At 44.3% G+C, this 21,822-nt stretch overlaps 1 protein-coding gene across 4 annotated transcripts in view; it reads left to right on the forward strand.

The window, feature by feature from the left end:
* SPTBN1 (spectrin beta, non-erythrocytic 1) overlaps positions 1-13,168 on the forward strand; it is a 182,886-nt gene extending 169,718 nt beyond the window's left edge. For 3 of the 4 annotated variants that reach the window (XM_063077840.1, XM_063077841.1, XM_063077842.1), the window contains exons 30-36: positions 1,368-1,564; positions 2,677-2,789; positions 3,452-3,515; positions 7,852-8,090; positions 9,292-9,465; positions 10,992-11,034; positions 11,812-13,168. In XM_063077840.1, coding sequence (XP_062933910.1) covers positions 1,368-1,564; positions 2,677-2,789; positions 3,452-3,515; positions 7,852-8,090; positions 9,292-9,465; positions 10,992-11,034; positions 11,812-12,030 — 1,049 coding nt within the window. In that variant the 3' untranslated portion in view covers positions 12,031-13,168. Of the gene's footprint in view, positions 1-1,367; positions 1,565-2,676; positions 2,790-3,451; positions 3,516-7,020; positions 7,087-7,851; positions 8,091-9,291; positions 9,466-10,991; positions 11,035-11,811 lie in introns of those variants that run through there. The other variant, XM_063077843.1, reaches the window with a different exon arrangement.
* Positions 13,169-21,822: the final 8,654 nt, after the last annotated feature.

The raw sequence follows: 21,822 nt of genomic DNA on the forward strand, positions 1-21,822 counted from the left end.
GCATTTACTCCCCACAGTGACCCTGTGAGGTAGATTCTATTTTAAATCCTCATTTTATGAAGGAATATTTGAGCAAACACAGGGTTTACAGTGTATAATATTGGAAATAGAATTTTGTAATTGGTATGAACACTGCAGATAGTCCAATTCAAGCATTATTTACCATACTTTGCCATTCTGTGTTGGCGCACTGGGCTCTGTCCTTATATATTCTAGTTTTATTTGTGCGTACTGTGGGCACTTACTAGAAACAGAATTGAAGAGGCCTTTTCTGAAAGGTGTGTAGAAGACCTAGTGAAAGCACACCCTGTCAGGCTGGAGCCCTCAGAGATCCTACTTTTGACCACTCGTTGGATGAACATTTTGAGAATTCCAGGGCAGTGTCATTCAGTTCAGCGAAACCCATGTTGCACTCTGGGGACACAACGATGACGTGCATCTGCTGCAGCAGTGGCATCTTCTCCATGAGGCCATGTTGGGGGCTGCCAAGGTGTTGCAAGGAGACAGCCAGCCAGCTCCTGGAGGCGCCAGTGCTTCCACAGTCCGTTTCTCACCTGGCAACCCAGGCATTGCTGCATGAGATGCAGTGAAAAGGAAAGTCAATAGTAGCACTAACTCTCCATCCCCTAACTGTAGTGGAAGTACTGCTCTGTTTTCCACACGTGTGGAGGGACTGAACGAAGCACAGCAAAGGCCTTAGCCCATATTGCCCCCGCCTGCTGAGATGCTCCCACTTCATTCCCTCCCTCCCAGCACCCTAAAATAGAACACAGCACCACCACCCAACAAGGGGTGATTTAGGAGAGCCTGCTCCAGCGATGTGAGCTGGCTGTGTGGAGATGGCGAGTCCCTGCAGGGCTCTGAGGGCAGTAGGCTCTCCCTGAAGTAGGCTGAGTGAGCACAGCATGCGTTCTAGACCTGCGCTGTCCAGTATGGTGGCCGCTGCCCCGCACGTTGTCTGTTGAGAACGTGAAGTGTTCTCAAATTAAGATGTGCAGTGAGTGTGTGCCATAAGTATAAAATTTACATCAGATTTAGACTTAGAAGAAAAATAGATCTCAATTTTTAATACTAGTTACATGTTGAAATGATAGTGTTTTTATATATTGGGTTAAATAAAATATTCTGTTAAAGTTAATACCATCTTTGTCTTTATACTCTTTCTTATGTTTCAACTGGAAAAATTGAGGTTGCACATGTGGCTCTCATTACCTGTAGTACATTGCTGGACAGCACTGATCTAGAGTAGCCGATAAACTTGTTGTGCAGGTAGCTGCCACCAGAGGGCAGCGTTACCAGGCAGCCAGGCCGGAGGTGACTGCCAGGTCACCCTCCTGGCCGGCACTCACTCTTAATCCCCTGTGCAGTTTTGGAAGTCCATCAGTTCTCAAGGGATGCCAGCGTGGCCGAGGCCTGGCTGCTCGGACAGGAGCCATACCTATCCAGCCGAGAAATAGGCCAGAGTGTTGATGAGGTGGAGAAGCTCATCAAGCGCCATGAGGCCTTCGAAAAGTCTGCAGCGACCTGGGATGAGAGGTTCTCCGCCCTGGAAAGGCTGACAACAGTAAGTGGCCGCAGGTCCTGGTGCTTCACCTGTTGGTTCTCATGGGCAGCCTGTCCTGCCTGCTTGCCTCTCAGGCTGGGAAATTTACACTATTGCTCAGTTGTTAAAAGCAGTAAGGATCTTCTTGCAGTCGGTAGCTCTCTTAGAATAGGACTTAGGGAAGGGGTCACTGGGCTGCCACCTCCTCCTTACCTCCTAGGCACCTGGATTTATGATCACATATAATAGCTTCCTGCCTGGGAATTTATTGGTTATGTTTGTTTTTTCTTTTGATCTGCTTTTCCTCCTATATCTCTTAGAAGTTTTGATTTCAAGGAGGCATGGTCTTAAAATTTTCTTAGGAGTTTCAGAATTAGAATTCCCACCAAGTAGTAGCTTGATCCTAGGCCATTGTAACTTCTTTCCATTCCTGATAACCTCTTCTGCCAACATAAAGGCCTTAGAATAGGGCCTGTGCACTGGTATTTCTTTTCTCAAGACTTGCATTCCTGGTAGAAAGCTGATTCTTTGCAATGTACAAAAATGGTGTTTCTTTCCAATTTCTGCAATTCTGGGGATTTAAAATGTACTTGCATAATTTTATGTTACAACAGAACACTTTTGGTGTGTGCATGTTGCTCATGAGATGGCTTTGTTTCAGTTAGACTATCTGTGGCTTTTTTATGTGTTATTTGGGTTTTGGCTGCACACAGATCCCTACCGCAGCAAAGACAGCTTCCTTGAGAATTACTGCAGCTCTGTCTCTGGTGTTTGTCTGGACTCTCATGGGGAGTCCAGCCTGGACCGTCAGGCTCAGGTACATTCCTCCTCAACAGAGTTGAGAGCTGCATAATTAATTTAGAAACTAAATCCAAGCTCCCAGGAGGCACACAAACAGCTTATAGGAATTTTGCCAGCCCATGGAATAGACCTCCACTTCCTATAGTTTTTAGGTTGTAGCTGCAGTGCCTATGAACCTCATGCCATTTTACTCAGAATGTTGGAGCTTCTGGTTGTCCAGTGTGATTCACAGTAGAAAACTCAGACAGGAGGACATCCTGGGTTCTTGCAACTCTTTCCTTAAAAGAGAGAGAGTTGAGGGCTCTGCTGAACATCACCGTATTTGCCCTCAGTTGGAGTTACTGGAAGTGCGCAGACAGCAAGAGGAAGAAGAGAGGAAGAGGCGGCCGCCTTCTCCTGAGCCGAGCACAAAGGTTTCAGAGGAGGCTGAGTCCCAGCAGCAGTGGTGAGTGGGAAGCTAAGCAGCTGGAATCGTAATTTTGGTGGCAAGTGAGGTATATGGAACCTCTTTACTAAGCCTGTGCTCTGCTAGGCCTAACCACATGCCTTCCTATTACTTCTGTAGACTATTTAGAATCTGTGTAGTCACCCTGAATAACATTTGAGGACACCAACTTGTGCACGTGCGCATGTGCACACACACACAACTCAGAATTGCCGTATGATTAGATGGATGGGGTGCACCACCCAGATTTCAGGCCAGTGGTTTTGTGGTTATGCTTTTTGAAAGTGCTGGCTGACTTCTCATAAAGGGCAGAAATTATTCTCTTTTTCCAAGAGGCTAATTATTTTGCTGTGGCCTAAGTCTCCATGACAACCTCTAATGCTGCATTTATTTGGTGTGGGACAAGGGAGAGGCTGGTGCGGAGGGGGGATGATTCTGTAACCTGTAGTCTTATTCTCTATTTAGAGTCTGTCTATTTGTAACACTTGGAAGTTTCAAGTTTTTAAAAAATTACATTATGTGAAAGAGGGTTGCTTATCTTTTTTTGAGACAAAATGTGATAAAATTGACTAATCCCCCCCCCATTTTCTCTTTCTCCTCTTCTTCCTTTCTTCTTCCCTTCCCTCTTCTGTCTTTTTTCTTTTTCACCCCTTACCTAACAGGGATACTTCAAAAGGAGAGCAAGTTTCCCAGAATGGTTTGCCGGCTGAACAGGGATCTCCACGGGTTAGTTACCGCTCTCAAACCTACCAAAACTACAAAAACTTTAATAGCAGACGGACAGCCAGTGACCAGCCATGGTCTGGACTGTGAAGTTTACTACCATTTGTCAAGAACCACTCTTTCCAAATCCTGTTGGTTTGACCTTTTAGCTTCTCCTTCATCCAAAGTGTTAAAATTTTTACTTAATTCATAGCCTTCCTTGGTTTCATATTTGTTTGCATTTAATTCATGTTTATTTGCCTTGTTTATTTATTGTGAGCTTTTTACTTTATTAAGATTTTACAGTGAAACCCTTACATGAGTAATTGAAATTAAGTGAGAGTACAGCATAATGAAGAAGAAAACTAGAATCTAACAGGTATGACATATCCAGTTATACTAACAGGGCTCAGTTCTGCGCTATATGTAGCCCCCTTCACAGATGTTGTTAACCTGCAATAGTTTACTAGTAGCTGAGAAGACTGGTGTATGAGGAAGGAGACACTTGAGTACTAAGATTAAAAACTAAAGTCAGCAGTGTAACATTCCATGAAGGATTCATTCATTTATTGAAGATGACAAAAGGAAGTCAGATCTACTTGGGAATCTATTTTTTTAGGTGCACAGCCTCAAATGTTTTGGACCCTCAGGTCATTTACCACTTTTTAGAAACCAGTTCCTTTCTTTTTTCTGCCAAGTCCTGAATTGACAGCTGTGGGCTTATTTGCAGCATATGTTGTTGCAGTGGCCTCAGGAGTAAAGTGCCTGCTGACTACTGCCACCACCTCTGTCTTGGTCACTGTAAGCACTGCCAGGACTCAGGACATGGCAGGTGACAGCGATCTTAGCATGTTTTGGAAGCCTGCCTACCAGACTTCCAGGCCTCTCCATTCAGTCAGTGACTTCGGGGTGTCAAACTTTTAATTTTTTAAACAAATGGAACAAAAGCCATTCTGGTTCATCCTGATTACTTGAATGGTGCACTCGGTGGACCGTGCCTAGGAGCACTTGCATGCCTCCTGGCCTCAGAAGTCATTATAGGGTCTGTAGACAGAAACTCCATTGTGTGTCTTAGATGAATCTTCTGATTCATTGCTCATTTTCTCAAGACTAGGAGAGTTTTAGGATGGCATTTTTCAAGCCACCAGCAGGGATTGAAAATGTTTTAACAGAAATCCTTTTCCTTAGGAATAAAAGCTGATGAAAGAGGTGATTTCATGGTACTGATAAAAACAAAACAAAACCAAGTCCATATTACATCAAAGCCTTGTGAGACATTCACTTGCTCATTTGCCATATGTAGATGTGTGTTAGTGGAATCAGAAACCTGTTTTGATATATGTTCCCCATGAGTTAAGTCTAATTTGTCTTTTCATTTCATGATGCATGTCTTTTTTTTCTTTTGTCAGGATAACATCATATAGCATCTTGTTTGTTTTTCTTATCTCTATGTACATATCTATCTACTTATGACTGTAGATGGGTATATAGATAGATGCCAAGCTTCTTATGTTCTGGGGTTAGTGTGCACCATTAATGGGTCTCTGCCTTAAAACACACCAAAATTAATTTTAGAAAAAGCTGTTGCTTCACTTTTGGTCATTAGGGAGCCCCGGTGTGTTTCTGGCTCCAAATTATATTGTGTGTCATTGATCTATATGTATATATGTGATGTTTCCGTATATATGTGTTTAAATTTTTATATCATTAGGACTGATACCCAATTTTATGCTTTTTATATTCAGAAGACAAAAAAAAAAAAAAAAAAAAAACCACCACATGAGAGAAATGCTATGACACTTTTAGCATTTGCTCTCGCGTGCCTATTTTTATCTAGATTTTTAAATTGTAACTTGCCAGAACAAATTTTTAATTACAATTGGATCATATTGGAAGAAGAAGCCTTTTCATTTTTTAGGGTGACGGTGCAGAGACTCAAGTTAATGAACTTGAAAATAGTGCTGCTTCGTGCACTTTGTAAACCAATTGGGTGTTTCCTGTTTTACTAGTTGTCACGTTGCATTTATGTTCACCTTCTGATTTGAGTATCTCAGGTGTGCCCGGCCACTAAAGCACTCTGGACTAATCGCTAAAGAGAAGCAACGTGGGGTGGGGTGGGGTGGGGTGTATTCACATGTACCCACTGTTTGATCATAGCACATGATTTGCTTTTGATGTTTGTCTCTAGTGGTGTGTTGTCTGTTGGCATGCTTAAAGCACATGTCCATTAAAATTCATTTTGTTCTTTTATTTTTCTTGTTTTCTTGGTCAGTGATACATTTGCATAAACATTAATTATCTCTGCATACTGGTTTGGGGTTTTCTCTTTCCTTCTAACTCCAAAGAAAAAATTTTTGCTGCAGAATATCCCCCAGAAGAGGCTTCCCTGGCCTTTACCTACCTTGAAGTCTGACCAAGTATGATAAACTTTAGCCTTTCTCAAGTAAACATTTCTATCCAGGTCATTGCTGTCACTAGCAGTTTTCAAGTCAAACCTGCAGCACTAAATTTTTTTTTTAACCTGGTTTCTGTACATACTAACCCCATGTCTCTCTGGACTTACACCTGGCTCAGGCCTTCCACACCAAACTTACACTTCCTCCTCACAAGAAATTTCCTGAAATCTCACACTAGAACAGATTTGTCAACTTTAAAATCCACTCACATCCTTTTGACTCAGGGTTTTGTTATTTGGTTATTATTTCACCTCCTGCAACTCTCTTAAAAATTAAGAGAGAGGGGAATATTTAAATAGCCTTCTGCTCGTAAGTATCTGTTTAAAGGCTGTGACTTGCAAGGTCAGGAAGATCACCGTGCATCCCCGCTCCCTAGTAATCCATCTTCCATACTGCTGTGCGGGTAAAGGGTCCTAGTCAAGAAAACCCTTATGTTGCATAGCCTCTAGTCTCGCCCTGATGCTAACTGTGATAGTTTGTAGAGACATACATAAACTTGTGATTTTCCCTCTCTTCCCGAGTTTTCACTAGCCCTTTTCCCAAAGAATTAGTTTTGTTGAAAATCAAGTGTTGGGCCCAGCCATTTAGATGAGACCTAAATGAGAAATCCTGTTCCCGCGAGTTGACAGATCTGAGTGTTCAAGCGGTTGTGGCCATTCTATCGTTTATCCTGTCAAGGTCGTTGCTGCTAATTTGGTGTCATCTTGGTTCTGGGCAGCAGTGGTGGGGGACGTATCTAATGAGCGTGCCATTGACACCTCCATGTTTGTCCGTGTATGAGGGGTACAGGTTGCCTGTAATCCACTAAAGCATCAGCCACACCCAGCTTTTGTAACTCGCTAATCCCACACCCTGGGTGTATCAGCCGGGGGCTGCTACAGTTAATGGCACACAGTTGGTGGTACACAGGCTGAAAGTGATAATCAATCAAGACCCTACTACATTTCCAAAGCCGAAAAGCCATGAGGGGTACAATTTAAATGAGCTTGGGAAGGAACACTGCCGAAGACGTCTCCAGCCTGAAGGGTCAGAGCCGCTGGAAGCCTGGCTGTCTCTGGGTTTTCTCGTCTCAGTGCAGCAAGGCACCGTGATCAACCAACCCGTGATGGGGAAGGCCCTGGTTCTGTCTTTGTTTGGGGGTAAATAGCTGTGTGGTGTTGAGTGACTGTGATTGGCTTTTCCAGCTCCTTTAACACAAACTACAACCTACTCACGAAACAACTTCGCAGATGTGGTTCAATTGATGTTTGTTGACTTGCCTCATTTCCTTCCAGCTCTTAAGTTCCCAAGTCTAACTGGGATGGTAGATGTGAAATGCATGATTGCCGTCCTAATTTCTGCATGTGTTTATGACGATGTGTTGGGGAGGGGGAGCCAGAGAGCATTTTCAGAAACCAAAGGTCTTTCCTTGTCTTATTTTGGGGGAATGCCATGTAGTTCTGATAGTGTTGTCTGTTGATCTATTTGAGAATGCCTTTTTGCTTAAACTTTCAGCCCTTCTGGTAGCATCTTTGGTTGTAAGGTGGCTGCTGTATAACGTCCACTCTCTCTCATATTTAATATGTGTGATTGTTACTGTTGTCCTTTTGTTTTAAAGTAATCATAAGAGGAGATGATCTCAGTTATATTAGAGAAAATGGATTGATCAGAGGAATAGAGTGCAGTAAAACTCATACTGGCATTTCGCTTTTCTCATTTCCCCATAAATGGGCGGGTATTAATCCTTTCCCACCTTCTAATGTCCTTGGTGTCCAGCTGGCTTTGTGGGGTGTGCGATGGTTTTACTGTACTGCCTCGATCTGTGCCAGGCATTTATACACAGCCACAGTGCGAGTCAGTTAGAGCGTATGTGGTCACCCCTGTGGCTCATGGGCTTACCTGAATGGCCTCTCCGCTGTCCCTAGATGGCAGAAGTGGTGGACACAAGCGAAATGGTCAACGGTGCTGCAGAACAGAGGACGAGCTCAAAAGAGTCCAGCCCCATTCCCTCCCCCACCTCTGATCGCAAAGCCAAGACTGCCCTCCCGGCCCAGAGTGCTGCCACTTTACCAGCCAGAACCCAGGAGGCACCTTCAGCCCAGATGGAAGGCTTCCTGAACCGGAAGCATGAATGGGAGGCCCACAATAAGAAAGCCTCCAGCAGGTAACAGCAGCAAAGGCTGAGGCGATATGATGGGAAGTCAGCTCATTAAAGAGTGAGGTGGGCCCCTCTTGAGTTGCGAGGGGAGTGTGTGCTCATGTAGGTTCATTGATTCAGTAGCTCTGTGGGCATTGAGTTCTTCTTGGGACTGACATTGGAAAGCGGGTGTAGGGGTGCTTCTTACTCACTGAGAGAAGGAAAGGTTTAATGTGGATGGGAATAACTAAAAGAGGTTTTAGTAGTTCATCCTGAGAAGGAATTTGCTAGACTGAGATTGAGGAGTCTTCCCTACCTTACGTGAAATGATTTCATTGTAGGACTCCTTGTGGGATATTTTAAAGACATTCACCATTTTCCTAGTCTTATCTCTATATCAGTCTTTATATTCATTATTTCCCAACAGCCTTAATTTTTTTTAACACATGAAATGGAGACTCTGAGAGGTTAAAAAAAGCTCACTTTCTGTAGAAACCTAGTAAATGGCAAAGCTAGGGTAAAACTTATATCTGACTTCAAAGTCTGTGTACTTCACAGTAAACCAAACTGCCTGGAACCACCGTGTACGGTTGTGCGGTTTGTACACTGCACAAGAGATGATGCCATCTAAGGGCTGCTGTTCACGTTGAGGATGATATAGGTTTATATGTTCATACAGGCAAGTGTTCTAATAAAGTTAGTTTAGTGTGGCAGTTTGCCGTATCGTGGAGGAAAGGCCACCTTATTCTAATTCACCCAAAGGTACCGTAAGTCTAATGCCCTTGGATCTGCCTCTCTGTCAAGTTGCTGAGCCACATAAAGAATGAAGCTGAGACTAGAGGGAGCTTCTGCTTGAAGCATGTTTCAAATAAGGAGCCTGGCCTATATCCCATTACTATAAGAGGGTACCACAGCAAAGACTACTAAATACCAATAAAAATCTCTCCCATCAGAGCTAGGAATACCTTTACTCAATAGAAGAGTACACCATCTTTTCCCCAAATTCAGAGAGATGTATTCCTTGAAAGCCTGCTGCTGTAGCAACATGTGCTGTCCCAGGAGTCCCCATGGAGAAATTTTGTTCCACTGTTTAGTGTTAGCAGAATTTAGGAAGGGCTTTTAGTAAGGGGTCTTATGTCGTATGAAGATCATCTTTATGTTAATCAAATTCCTAATCCTTTAAGGGAGTGTGGTGTAGAGCCTTGACATTCCTTTCTTTACTGCTCAGGTCCTGGCACAATGTTTATTGTGTCATAAATAACCAAGAAATGGGTTTCTACAAAGATGCAAAAACTGCTGCTTCTGGAATTCCCTACCATAGTGAGGTCCCTGTGAGTTTGAAAGAAGCCATCTGTGAAGTGGCCCTTGATTACAAAAAGAAGAAACACGTGTTCAAACTGAGGTGAGAGTTACTTTGTTTCATGGTTGCCAGAGAGTGGGTGTGTGTTTATTTCCACTCCAGAGGTTGGTTTTCTTAGATACTGTGATCAGTTGCTTTTCTTTTCTGCCCTTTAAATTATCCCCAATAAAGTGAAAAACCAATTTGGCATCTTGGTGAGGGTCACTGGCCAGCCACCAGCTTCCCTGTGGGTAACAGTGTAGCTGAGCATTGAAGGAAAAGGAGCTTTCATGTCTATTACATGGATGTTACTGTTTCCTTAGACTTAAGGCGAACTATTCACATTTCATAGTTTAAGGGAAGCATAGAAAAATAGTTTCTCCGTTTTCTCAGATTATCCAAACCCAGGAGACGCTGTTCTTTGCTCATGAGTTATCTGGAGATGGATCAAATGAGTCATCCTGGAGAAGGATGGAGACAAACAGGAAATGCTTGGGTGGGGCCTGGGGCCCTGTCCTCCCCTGACCCTCCCAGGGGATGTTCCAGCTGCCCCTGGAACCATCTAGTTCCAAATGTCTCTAACCTGTAGGGCACATAACTCCCCACAGAGTGGATCCAAGCTAAGAAATTCTCCTCATACTTGGAAATGGACAGAAAAATCATTTTATCTTTTAAAAATGTAAAAAGTAAACATTTTAGTGGTTAGGATGTTGCTTACTTTAATACTGATTTGCTCTGTTGCGTTGGGATCTAAAAAGCTTTGGTCTTCAGTTCTGTGTGTTTCATGCCAATTGGATCATGCCAAGCCCTACAAAGGAGAGAATTTCAAGTGGTGTGATTTATTATGCCCTATTGATGAGCAGTGTAGGCAGGTTCTTGGAGCCTTCGAACACTTCATTTTGTAAGACAAGGCATAGACAGCATGACTTCTTGGCTGCTTTCCCCTTTGTATTCCCTTGATGCAGCCTTAGAGAGTCAGGGTATTGGCAAAGGGCTCTGCTACTCCAAGAACGACCTCTTCGTTTTAACAGTAGTGGAGTGAATGATTGAACCTTCTGAGCCTAAGGACCTCTCAGTGTCACCGATGGTCTCGTAAATGTGGTTTCTCTCATTTGGTGACATATGTAAAAAGAAAAAATCTAGGAGACCATTTCTGTGTGTCTATTCAGAGACTCTGGAATTTGTAAATGTAGGAGATAGAAGCTCAGTGGTGGTTTTCAAAAGCCCTCATCATTTTTAAGAGCTGTCTCTCTTAATTCAACTTAGACCAGTGATCAGGCATCTAAGTGGTGTTTGCCACAACAAAGCCAAATGTTGTTTTCAGGGCTTCTTTGATCCTTCCAGGGGATTGAAGCACCAACCTGCCTGGCCCAATTGTATGGCTTCTTGATGTCCAAAGGGGGCCTGTGCTGGACCTGTGCTGGTCCAGTGTGGGTCCTCAGGCGTAGTTGGTAATGTATGCAGAGCTCTGATTGGCGTTTCTGATGTGATTCCTGTGGCCTGCTTGTATCCTACATAGGATATGGGAGTTGGGGGTTTTTATTTTTCTGAAGTTAAATTGTGACTTACTTTCTTCCTTGAAATTACAGGCTAAATGATGGCAATGAGTACCTCTTCCAAGCCAAAGATGATGTAAGTTTTTAAGTTTCATTTTCTTAAATACTCAGAAGTTTGCAAGTGTTCATGGAATGATAGGCTTTATTCATGTTATTCAAACAAGTAATGAGTAATGGCTTCTATCATCTGGTCTCCATGGTCGCTAACACTGGAAGGTGTTCAGTTCTCTTTATGTCTCTAGAAAGCAGTGTCTACCATCTCTCTCCCCCTTGCCAAGGGAGGAGAGCTAGTGCAGGGTCCTTTGAAGTCAATGGAGGAAATCCCTGCCCACCTCCTCCCAGTGGGTGAGGTACAGAGAGGTGGTCCCAGGACTGGGCGTGGATCCTGATGCCTAGTCAGGAGCCTTCCCGCCATACCCTATTACCTTTAGCCAACTGTTTCATGGTTGTATTCTACCTTGAGGAAAGAGAGGGTCAATTGATGGAAAAATGACCTTTCTAACACTCTGAATTTGAAAAAGCACCTTCTAGGGTAGGACCTGATACCCCACAAGGTTGAGACCAGTCTTTCAGCTCTTTCAAGTGTGTAGGACAATATACCAGAGTGATGACCTTCAGGTACTGTAAAACAGTTCTCGTGAGTGGCTGAGCCGTGTTCACTCTCCTGTACTGATAGAGCAGATGTGTGTTTGGGGACATTGCCCAGAAGTGACTCTGCTCACCCCTCAGTTAGCCAGATGCACCGATCCCAAGCCTTTCCACTGATGGAGGCCTGGACGGTCATCCAGGTGGAGCCAGAACACCTCACACCCATACCTCTTAGTTGAGTCTCACCAGTGTTCCCTCTATCCAGGAGGAAATGAACACATGGATCCAGGCCATCTCCTCCGCCATCTCCTCTGATAAACATGAGGTGTCCGCCAGCACCCAGAGCACGCCAGCATCCAGCCGGGCACAGACGTTACCCACCAGCGTCGTCACCATCACCAGCGAGTCCAGTCCCGGCAAGCGGGAGAAGGACAAAGAGAAAGACAAAGAGAAGCGGTTCAGCCTTTTTGGCAAAAAGAAGTGAACTTCTTTCCTTCACCTCCTGCCCTTCTCATATCTTTTCAGTGAAATTCCAGCATGCAAGCTCAGAACCAACACATTACTCTCTGTGCCTAATGTTCCTCAATGTGGTGGATTTTTTTTTTTTTTTTTTTTTTTTTTTTTTTTTTTTTTTTAATTTATAGAGCATTTCTAGGGGGTGGGGGAAACACACCTAAACACTTTATCTCCAAGTTACAAAAGTTTGAGGTGCAGAGGGAAGGCCAGATTTTTTTTAATGAAATTATATAGATTAGATCTCAATATTTAAACTGTTCCTCAATTTTGTGAGGCTGTGTTGGAAATAACCCGCCTCTAGTGCTGTTGGTATGCAAGGCAGCGGTGCTTAAACAATATTTCCTGTGCTCACCAGAGACAAAACGTACCAATCTCCTGACACCATTCTCTTCCACTTACTCTCTCTTCCGGTGGTTACCCTGAGTCTTGACTATTACAAGTGCCCACAATGGGGCTAACCTTTATTATACAGATTGTGTATTATGATCTCGCTGCAGCCATAGTGCAGCTCCACGTTAACTACAGACCAAACCATTTGTATCTGGCATCACTTACTAACACATGACATGCAGCTTTTCTGCATCAATTGCGACGATGGGTAAGAATGTCGGTATACACGAAGGAGTAGAAAACAGATACTGTTTTAAATAATCTGTAATTTCAATTTTTTTTTTTTTTTTTTTTTTTGCTGATATACATTATATTGTATGTTTGAGATAATTCTAGTACAAAGTATAATAAAACTAGATGTATAATAAACCCTTTAAATCATTGGTAAGTGTACAAGTGGAACTGAAGCATTTATTGGACAAAGTAATGTTACTCTAATGGTTACTTGCTCGTGCGTTGCCACACTGTGTTATAATTTGCTTCATTACCTTGCTATTTGATACATAGTGTGCATTTCTCTGTCACTGTAACTATTGTAATGAGAAACTTTCATCTTACTGCACAATCAAAATGGCATTGATAGGAATGAACTCCAGAGGCTGGGCCTGACAGGGAGGTGGTCGCTCAGGCCTGGTGCTCAGTTGTACGACCTGTACCTCTCAACTTTTGCCCTATCTGTTAAATATATGCTATGTCATTAAATGCTTTTAAATCTAGCAGTGACTGATTGTTGTTTTTCCTCTGCTGTGCATGCATGCCAAGTAGGGAAATTGCAAAAGGAAAAATAGCAACCAGGAAACATTATACAGTCAATCTGGGTTGCTCTTTTGCATTTTTGTACATGTGTGGTACACCAGCTTTGAAAACTACAGCAAACAGAATAATAAATGTGAATGTTTTGTACTTGGCATCCAAATTTTATCTTTTATTTGTGAAAATGTCATAATAGAACTTGCTAAACCTGAGCTCTGAGACACAGGTTGGCAAACTTTTTCTGAGACAGGGGTTGGCAAAGGGCCATAGATAGTAAATATTTTGGACTCTACGGACCATACCATCTTTGTTGCTCAACTCTACTGTTGTGTAGTGCAAAGGCAGTTGCTGACAATATGCAAACAATTTTGTGTGGCTATGTCCCAGTAAATTTCATATAACTTTTGCGTGCCACACAGTATCCTTTTTTTTTTTAAAACATTTAAAATGGAAAATCTATTTGACATGGATCATTCAGGCAACAAGCCAGATTTGGCCTGTGGTCCAGAGTTTGCTGACCCCAGAATAGGGTCATAGGTTATTTATAAGTGATGGTCTTGTCCTGTTTTATCTGGATATATTGACTCTGTACGGCTTAGATATTTTCTGGCATGGAGCAGCAGTGGATGCAACTATTTGGATATCCAGTACATTGTCTACAAAGACCTTGCCTAGTGTGGTGTCGGTCCTGGCCTCCACAGCCAGATGACTTTGGAGTTTTCTCTTAGGTCACCATCTTCTCCCGTTCCTCTCACATGCACCCAAGGCCGTTTATCTCATCATGACCCTCCTTTGCCCTTGCCTTACTCAAGGTTGGAATGAAGTAGTTCAGTTCACAACAGACCAAAATGTTTAGTTAAGAAAAAGCATCCTGGAAATAATCACGATTAATCACAGCCTACTCTCTTGACAAAGCCATGCAGATGTTAGGAAGGCCACACGAGTAATCCCAGAATCCTGTAAGTATACTCACACTTGGAACATTTTGCACATGATCTTGGCAGTTCACAGGTCTCTCATTACAAAGCCTGGGCTTGGTGGTACTTGCTCTCTCTTGCTGCACTTGCTAAAGATCCACTGAGGCCTAAAAGTGGCAGGTGATGGGCAGCGGGAGGACAGGCAGCGTCCAAAGACCCCAACTGAGACATGCTCACTGTCTAGGCCATACAGGGTCATGGTCTTCAATCCTGCGAGGTTAAATGATTTTTTATTCCTTCATTATTATTTTGAGGATTGTGCACATTTATTTTAGTTGCTGTAATGTGCTATTTTACTCTAAGTGATAAACAGTGAGGGCGATAATGCTGGCCTCTGTATACACCTGAAGAGTGAGAAGCAGTAGATATAAGGTTGTCAGTATATGAAATGGCATTCCTGGTTGACTAAAGGCTTCTTTCTGTCACACTTGAACATCTGAAGTTGCATCTTCAGTTAATGGCACTTAATTGAAGTGTTGTGTTCTAGTTGAATTGGCTATGGTTTTCTGGAGGGTACTTAGAGTGATGGAGCTTCTTACAGTCCATGGCATCTTGAATAGATGGAACAGTGTGAGAGACTCGACGATGGGCACATTGTCATCTCACCAAGTTTCTGGCACTTTCAGAATTGGTTGCATATAGGTATCTCAAAACATTCTTTTCATTTGTTCATTGGAATTCTTAAAGATATATTTCCCTTCATCTAGTGTTATAGTTCATATAGGAAGGACAGGATAAATGCTTGAATCTTTCTCATAATTTACATTACTTTCCCATAATTTATATTATTTATAATGAATTGGTTGTTAACTTCTGAAGATGAACAATTTTTTAAATATATGATTCTGAATTTATGGGTGTAAATGTATTGGTGAGTTTTGTTCAAGTGAAATTATCCTCTTTTTTTGGCTCAATATTTTTTATAATTTTCAACTGACCTTTCTAATCATGGCCCATGACCCAAAACTATGAAAAGAAAAAAAAAGAAAACGTGTTCATCAAAACTCAAGACTTGAGGGTTATGGTAAATTCTTTCACTTTACATCTCCCAAGCACTATCCATCTATGGAATTATTATCCTTTCTGAAACTTAAAAATGCCCCATCTTTGACTGGTGGAAGCTTCTTCAGGTTGTCTTCAGTGTCCTTTTGATACAACTCTAGTAATCTTTGATCGTTTTCTCCTGTTTGGGATGACAAGATGTTCCAGACTCATCTAGCATATTTCTTGCCCCCAAACCTGCAACCAGTTGTTTGTCTGAGAACCCCTGGTTTCTTGTAGTGGAAAATGGTATTTTAAGAACACTGAGTGCTGGGAATACTCATTGCTACTGGGTTGGTTCTTGTTTCTAGACCATATCAATAGGTAGAGCTAAAAAAAATAACTGATGAGTTCATACACAAATTGGGGATTGTAGGGTTTTTTACTTAACATTTTCTGTATTACATCAGAATCTCCTTTTTCACTCCAAATCATGATTCTCAAGGATTCAGGGGCATAAAATTAGAATATCCTATAATTACTCATTTGCTTTATCCCATATTACACATATTAATTCAGAATAGCAACACTTTTTTTTAATTGAATCATAATTGATTATATATATTTTGGGGGTTCAACATTGACATGTTGATCAATATTACTAGCATATATATTGTTACAAATCATACTTATTCTTTATGCCCCTTGTCCAATCTCTCCCTATCCCTCTTCCCCCCTCCCCCCACCTCTGATAACCCTAGATTTCTTCTTCTGAAAGAGTAATGGTTACACTGTTGATTTGTTGCCTAGATGATCTGTCCAATGCTGAGAGGTGTGTTCTGGTCCCCCAATATTATTGTAGAGCATGTGCTTCTCTTGTCAGTCTGGAATAGGCTTTGTGGAGAGAGACATCCTCTTCTTTTCCTTGGTCTCTGCTGGTCACTCTCCTTGTGTCAGTGCACTCCAGTGGCTGGTGGACCATCTGCGTGGGGTTTGTGGGGTCTAGCCATTTTTGCAGCAGCCATGGTTATTGTGGTGGCTGTGGTGGTCCACCCATATGGATGTGATATTTTTGGCATGCTCTTTGGCACTGGCAGTGTGCCTGGTTGGGGGGGGGCTGGTCCCTAGCTCCATGACGCAGCTTCGGGGGGGGGGGGGCGCTGAGATGCTGACAGTGTGCCTGGGCTTGAACTAATTTTTTGTCCTTTGCTTCTAAAATGGGGGAACTTTCTGTGGGGAACGGTACTTGAGTTGTGTCGTTTAGCTAAATTGCTGCTTTGCCGCTGATTCCCTAGGAAAGGCTTTTTGTGCAGTTCAGGTTTTAATGGTTGACTTCATAGGTACTTCTGGCTCTCCAGAGACCCAGTGCACCTGGGTTGTGTACAAACTCTGATCCGGGACTAAGTCTTTTTATCAAACTGCACCCCATGGAATTCTGTATTCCTGACCAATCTCCTCTGAGTGCTCCTGCACTGATTGGGGTGCCGGTCAGCTGTCCTTGCTGTGCCCCAGTGTTCCCCTGGTGGGCCCGTCTCCCCCACCTCCCATGCTCCAAACACTTCTCATGGGATGGGCCGTGCCGGTCCCTTGTGATGACTCACTGGCCTCTGAGTGGCTCCTTTTTTTCAGTTGTCTGTGGCCCTCACTCCTGTGTGGGTCCACAGGAACCCTATTAGTGGTCTTGCTGACCTGGGGACCACCAAGGCCCTCTTCTCCCCTGCCGCCTCTGAGCAACTTCATCAGTAGGGCACAGCTGTGGCTTTTGCCGGCTCCTGCTCTGTGCGCTCAAGCAGCTCCAGCCTTAAAGTGGCCGCGGCACAAAAATGGTTGGAGCAGTTCTTTCTTTCTCCCATCGTGGCTTCTCCTGCCTTCATGCACTCCATAGGCCTCTCCTCCTCTTCCCCTGAGCTCTAGCGGCCCCAGCTTGGCTGTTGTTGCTTTTTAAAAGTTGTAAATTGGTTGATTTGTGGGAGAGTGACACTGGGGACTGCCTATTCTGCCATCTTGACTGGAAGCCAGAATAGTTACTAATATTACTGCCACCAATATAGTTACTGAGTACAGTATTTTCTTAATTATACTTTTTAATTTTGTAATACGTGTGGATTCACATGCAGCTGTAAGAATAATACAGTCAGTACCCAGTCTCCCCCAGTGGTAACATCTTGCAGCACTATGTATAGGACAACAAATCCAGAATACGGACATTGGCGCAGTCAAGATACAGACCGTTTCCATCACCACAAGGTTCTCTCCTGTTTGCCTGTTATGACAACACCCACTTCCACCTCCACCCCTTCTTTAAACTCTGGCAACCACCAATCTGTTAACCATTGCTAGAAATTTGTCATTTCAAGAATGTATAACGGAATCATACACGATGTAACTTTTTAGAATGGGCTTTTCTTTTTCACTTGGCATAATTCTCTGGAGATCCATCCAACTAATATTGCTTGTATCAATAGTTTGTTCCTGGGCCGGCCCCGTTGCTCACTCAGGAGAATGCAGTGCTGATACTGCCAAGGCCGCGGGTTCGAATCCTATATAGGGGTGGCCAGTGCGCTCACTGGCTGAACGTGGTGCGGACCTCACCGTGCCAAGGGTTGCGATCCCCTTACCGGTCAAAAAAAGGTTCTTTTTGTTGCTAAATAATATTCCATGGTATGTATGTACCAGAACTTGTTTAGCCATTCACTTACTGAAGGAAATCTGGGTTTCCAGTTTCTAGCTATTACGAATAGAACTGCTATAAACATTCATGTGTAGGTTTTCGTATAAACATAAATCTTCATTTCCCTGGGATAAAGAAATGCCTAGGAGTGCTTGCCTAGGAGTACTGGGAACAATTTTTTAAGACTTTGTAGTGGTCTCTCCTTCAGCCTGTTTTAAGGTGGTTTTACTGTATCTGCAGTTTCTGAGCAAATAGCTCTTCCGTTGCTCTCTCCCTGTTAACCCTCATGCACTAAGTTCTACAAATAGTTGTGTATTTAGTATGTATTTAACCAGTCTTATGTCTTGTTCCCTAGTCATTTTGGTTGTCTTAAGCTCATGCCTTTGGTGGGATGTGTGTATATTTTAAGTAGGTTTGTCTTTCTTAAGCACCGCCCGGCTCCCTGCTTTTTTCTTGGCCAGTTCTCTGGGTCAAGCACTTAAAGTGAAATGCTCTTTTGTTGCTTTCGGAACTGAATCAAGATTTCCCAAAGGAGAATTAAATGTGAACTATAAAGTTTTTCAGAGGTTAGCCCTGACTTAAAGAACACTGGCCACCCTAGAAAAATGAGTTTCTCAGCTTGTAAAAGAAACATCCAACTGGCATGGCTGTAAGAAAGAATATTATGTCCCATTTGGAACTTTGAATGTTTTTGTGAAAGGTCAGCCTTCTTCCAAAGGAAGGGCTTCAGGAAATAAGAGTTGGAGGACCTGCTCTCTCCCTTTGATTTACATTAGTGATCGAGATGTGTGGGAAGCTGATGCTTCTCTTCTATGCTGTGCGAGGTATTTTCACTCAAGCTGAGGAAGTGCCACCAACCCCTGATACTCATGAGCTGGGCTGATTTGGGAGAATTAGTGGTGGTGGGTAGAATTCAAGTTTTTTCTAGTTAATGCCTCCATTTTGACTCTTCTTTGCAGGGGAGTTTAAAAGACAAGCTTCCTGGGGGATGTCCAGGTTTCTTAAGGCACTGGGGGTTGTTTGCCTGAGCTGCGCTGGTTATCAGCGTTCCTTTCAAGCCTGGTGTAAGCTGTCAGGGTTTGTTTTTCTTATGGTCAGGAAGAGGACACATAGGCACAGGCCTCTTAAAGTAAGACTTGGAGAAGCTGGAAGGACCTCCCCTTGCGCCTTCGCCTGCTGTGCCCACAAGGCCTGTGCTGCTCCACGGTGAGCCCTGGGTCTTCGTGTTCTTGTCCCAGCACAGACATTCTGGAGGGCGGCCACGTGCGGGCCACGAGAGCGTGTAGGCTTGTGCAGGTTTCCACTTGGACTTCGCTGTCCCTTGGATATTTACCACACCTTGGAGACCTGTTGTGTCTGGAGCGGGAATGGAGGAGGCGGGACATGAGTGGAGCTTCCTGAAACCGGTTCTTTAAAGGGAAAGGGAGTTTTCTCTCACATAAGCCCACAGGGACTTTCTTCCCGGGGTGGGGCGTCCTGCATTCCAGAGTCTGGGCGCGGGGCGGGCGTGGGGCGGGCGCCGGGCGCTCTCTCCACTGGAGCCCAGGGCTTGGCTCACAGCATTTCCCTGGGGAATCTACTCTGTTCAGTCACCATTTCAGTTTCCCTGTCACAGTGAGTTATTTCCGGCGCTGCTGTTCTTCAAGTTTTTTGTGAGGAAAACAAAGGTTTTATCTCCCACCCAGCGCCTCCATCTTAGGAGAACGTCCCCATAGCCTTAATTTAAATGGTCATAAAGAGTGGGCATCTGGCCCTGCTCTCCCGGACCCCCTGCCCTTTCCTTTCACAGGAAAACAGGTCCAATGAAGACAGGACAGAGAAATGCTAATGGACTGATAGCATACCTGATGGGACATCCAGGCAGCCCCCAGGACAGGAGGGCAGGGCTGTCTGCGGTCAGGTTCTACCAAAAAAAAAAGAGAGTGGGCGTCTGAAGCAGCGCTTGCTGGCGTACAGTCTGGGCGCTTTCCCACTGCCATCTGTTCCACGTGTCTGTCACATGTCTCCACTTGGCTTGTAGGAGACTTGTCTTCCCTGGGAGCATGTGATTTAATTACTTCATCCAGTTTACTCAGCTGCCACTCTTCTGGGGAAAGAGCTGGGCTCTGAGGTCAGACTGGTTTGCATGAGGCTGCGTCCCCTTCGGCCCCTTTGCAAGTATTCCCTCGTCACCTCTGCAGAGCACCCCTACGTGCCAGCCCTTGTGGAGTTCACAGAATGCTACACTCCTGTCACTTGCTTCTTCTGAGCCTCGTCTTCTTATCTCTAAAAGGAGGTTGAATGAGGTGGTGAACACAACGCTCATCAGTCAATTCCTTCTCTCCCGTGGTTTTCTGGTGGGCAGGAGGTTCTCTTACTTAACAGCACGTTTGCTAATGTATTTAGAGCTACCCCTGACTTTGCACTGTTGAAAATGCCCCTATGTTTTTCTTCTGAGGTGCTAGTTTGGGGCACACCTGGCTTCAGAGAGCAGACGTGGGTTAACCAGCAGAAAGGGCCTCTGGGGGCTAGTCCCGCTTGCTGCCATCTGCAGAGCTCCCTTCTGCAGCAGTCATCTGGGGGTGACTTGAGACAGTGGAACATCTGGGCAGCAAAAGAGGCTGATGTTGGGATGCTATAAAAATTTACAAATTACCGATGCTGTATAAATTAACCACATGCCTGTCTAAGGAACTGAATTATTTTCTTTTGAAATAAGACCCTCCAAAAGATGTTATTGATCTGTTTCTTCAAGGAGTTCCAGGTGCCTGAGTTAATGGTCAGAGCATCATTTGGCCAAGAAACAAGCTGTGCTGAAGGAGCACGCGGTCTCTGCGAGCCCAGCCCCATGGTGAGGGCAGCTCCCTCATCGTTCACACCCTATTTCTTCCAAAGTCTGCTCTGACAGGAGCTGAAACTCCCCAGAGAATTAATGAGTTGAAGGCCAAGCGTGTCCCATGTGCCTAAGTGCCTCATGGTGGATCCGAGGGTGACAGGGCTGAGGGTGCTGGGGCAGGGTCCAGGGGAAGCCGTCTCCTCGGGTGTGAGGGCTTGGTGGGAGAGGGTGTTTATAAAAAGGAGAGAAGGAGATTTAAATTTTTTTAAGTTTGCAAAGATGAACCTGTCCTTATGTTATCTTTCTAATTGTGGCGCTGGCATTACCATCTTTTCTCTGTCACATTTGCCTCTGTGAGGTGTGGCAGGAAGCGGGAGCAGCCCTGTTGTGGGAACACTACCTAGCGGCTCCCTAGTGTGTCAGATCCTTGGGTGCCGGGACCCGTGGGCGACCTGGGTTACACCCCATGGCTGTCCTTGTAGCACTTGGAACCCAACCAACAGGGGTGCCATGTCTGCACTGGCTGTGACTAATAGCCAGCATGTGCCAACGCTTATTGTATGAATCAGGTGCCACCTTTAGCACTTTACCTGTGTAAATTCATCTAACCCTCACCATGACCCTGTGAGGTAGATACTGTTATTACTGAGGCATTGTTAGAGCTGAGACCGGAACTGTCACCACAGGGAATAGAAGACAGCGAGCCAAGCCAGAGCTGGGAGAACCGAGACCACAGTGTCTCAGAGCGTTCTGACACTTTGACCGGATCTGGCTGACCCCGTGTCAGACCTGTCCCCCCGCTTCATCTCCGTTCTACTGCCTGATACCTTGAGCATGACAAGCCCAGGCTCTGTGTAAGTGGATGTGCAAGTGTGAACATACCCCTTAGGAAAAGGGAGAGAGAGGGTCTTTGTGGAGAAAGGAGGAGCTCGAGCTGGATCTGAAAGTGCCAGAACAACGGAATGGAAAAAAATCAGTGAGGTAGGTAGAGGACTCTGAACAACTGGTTTTGCTTGTTTCCACCCTTTGTTCTTCTCCAGACGGAATGACTTTATCCTGCTAATCACGATAGGTCACGTTGGCTGTAACTGTGTGCCAGGCAGTGTGTTCAGCACTTGAGTCGTGTTATCGTGTAGAGTCCTCGCAGCAATGCTGTCAGTTAACATTGTCCTG

Source organism: Cynocephalus volans, chromosome 14 (assembly GCF_027409185.1).
Source record: "Cynocephalus volans isolate mCynVol1 chromosome 14, mCynVol1.pri, whole genome shotgun sequence".
NCBI lineage: Eukaryota > Metazoa > Chordata > Mammalia > Dermoptera > Cynocephalidae > Cynocephalus > Cynocephalus volans.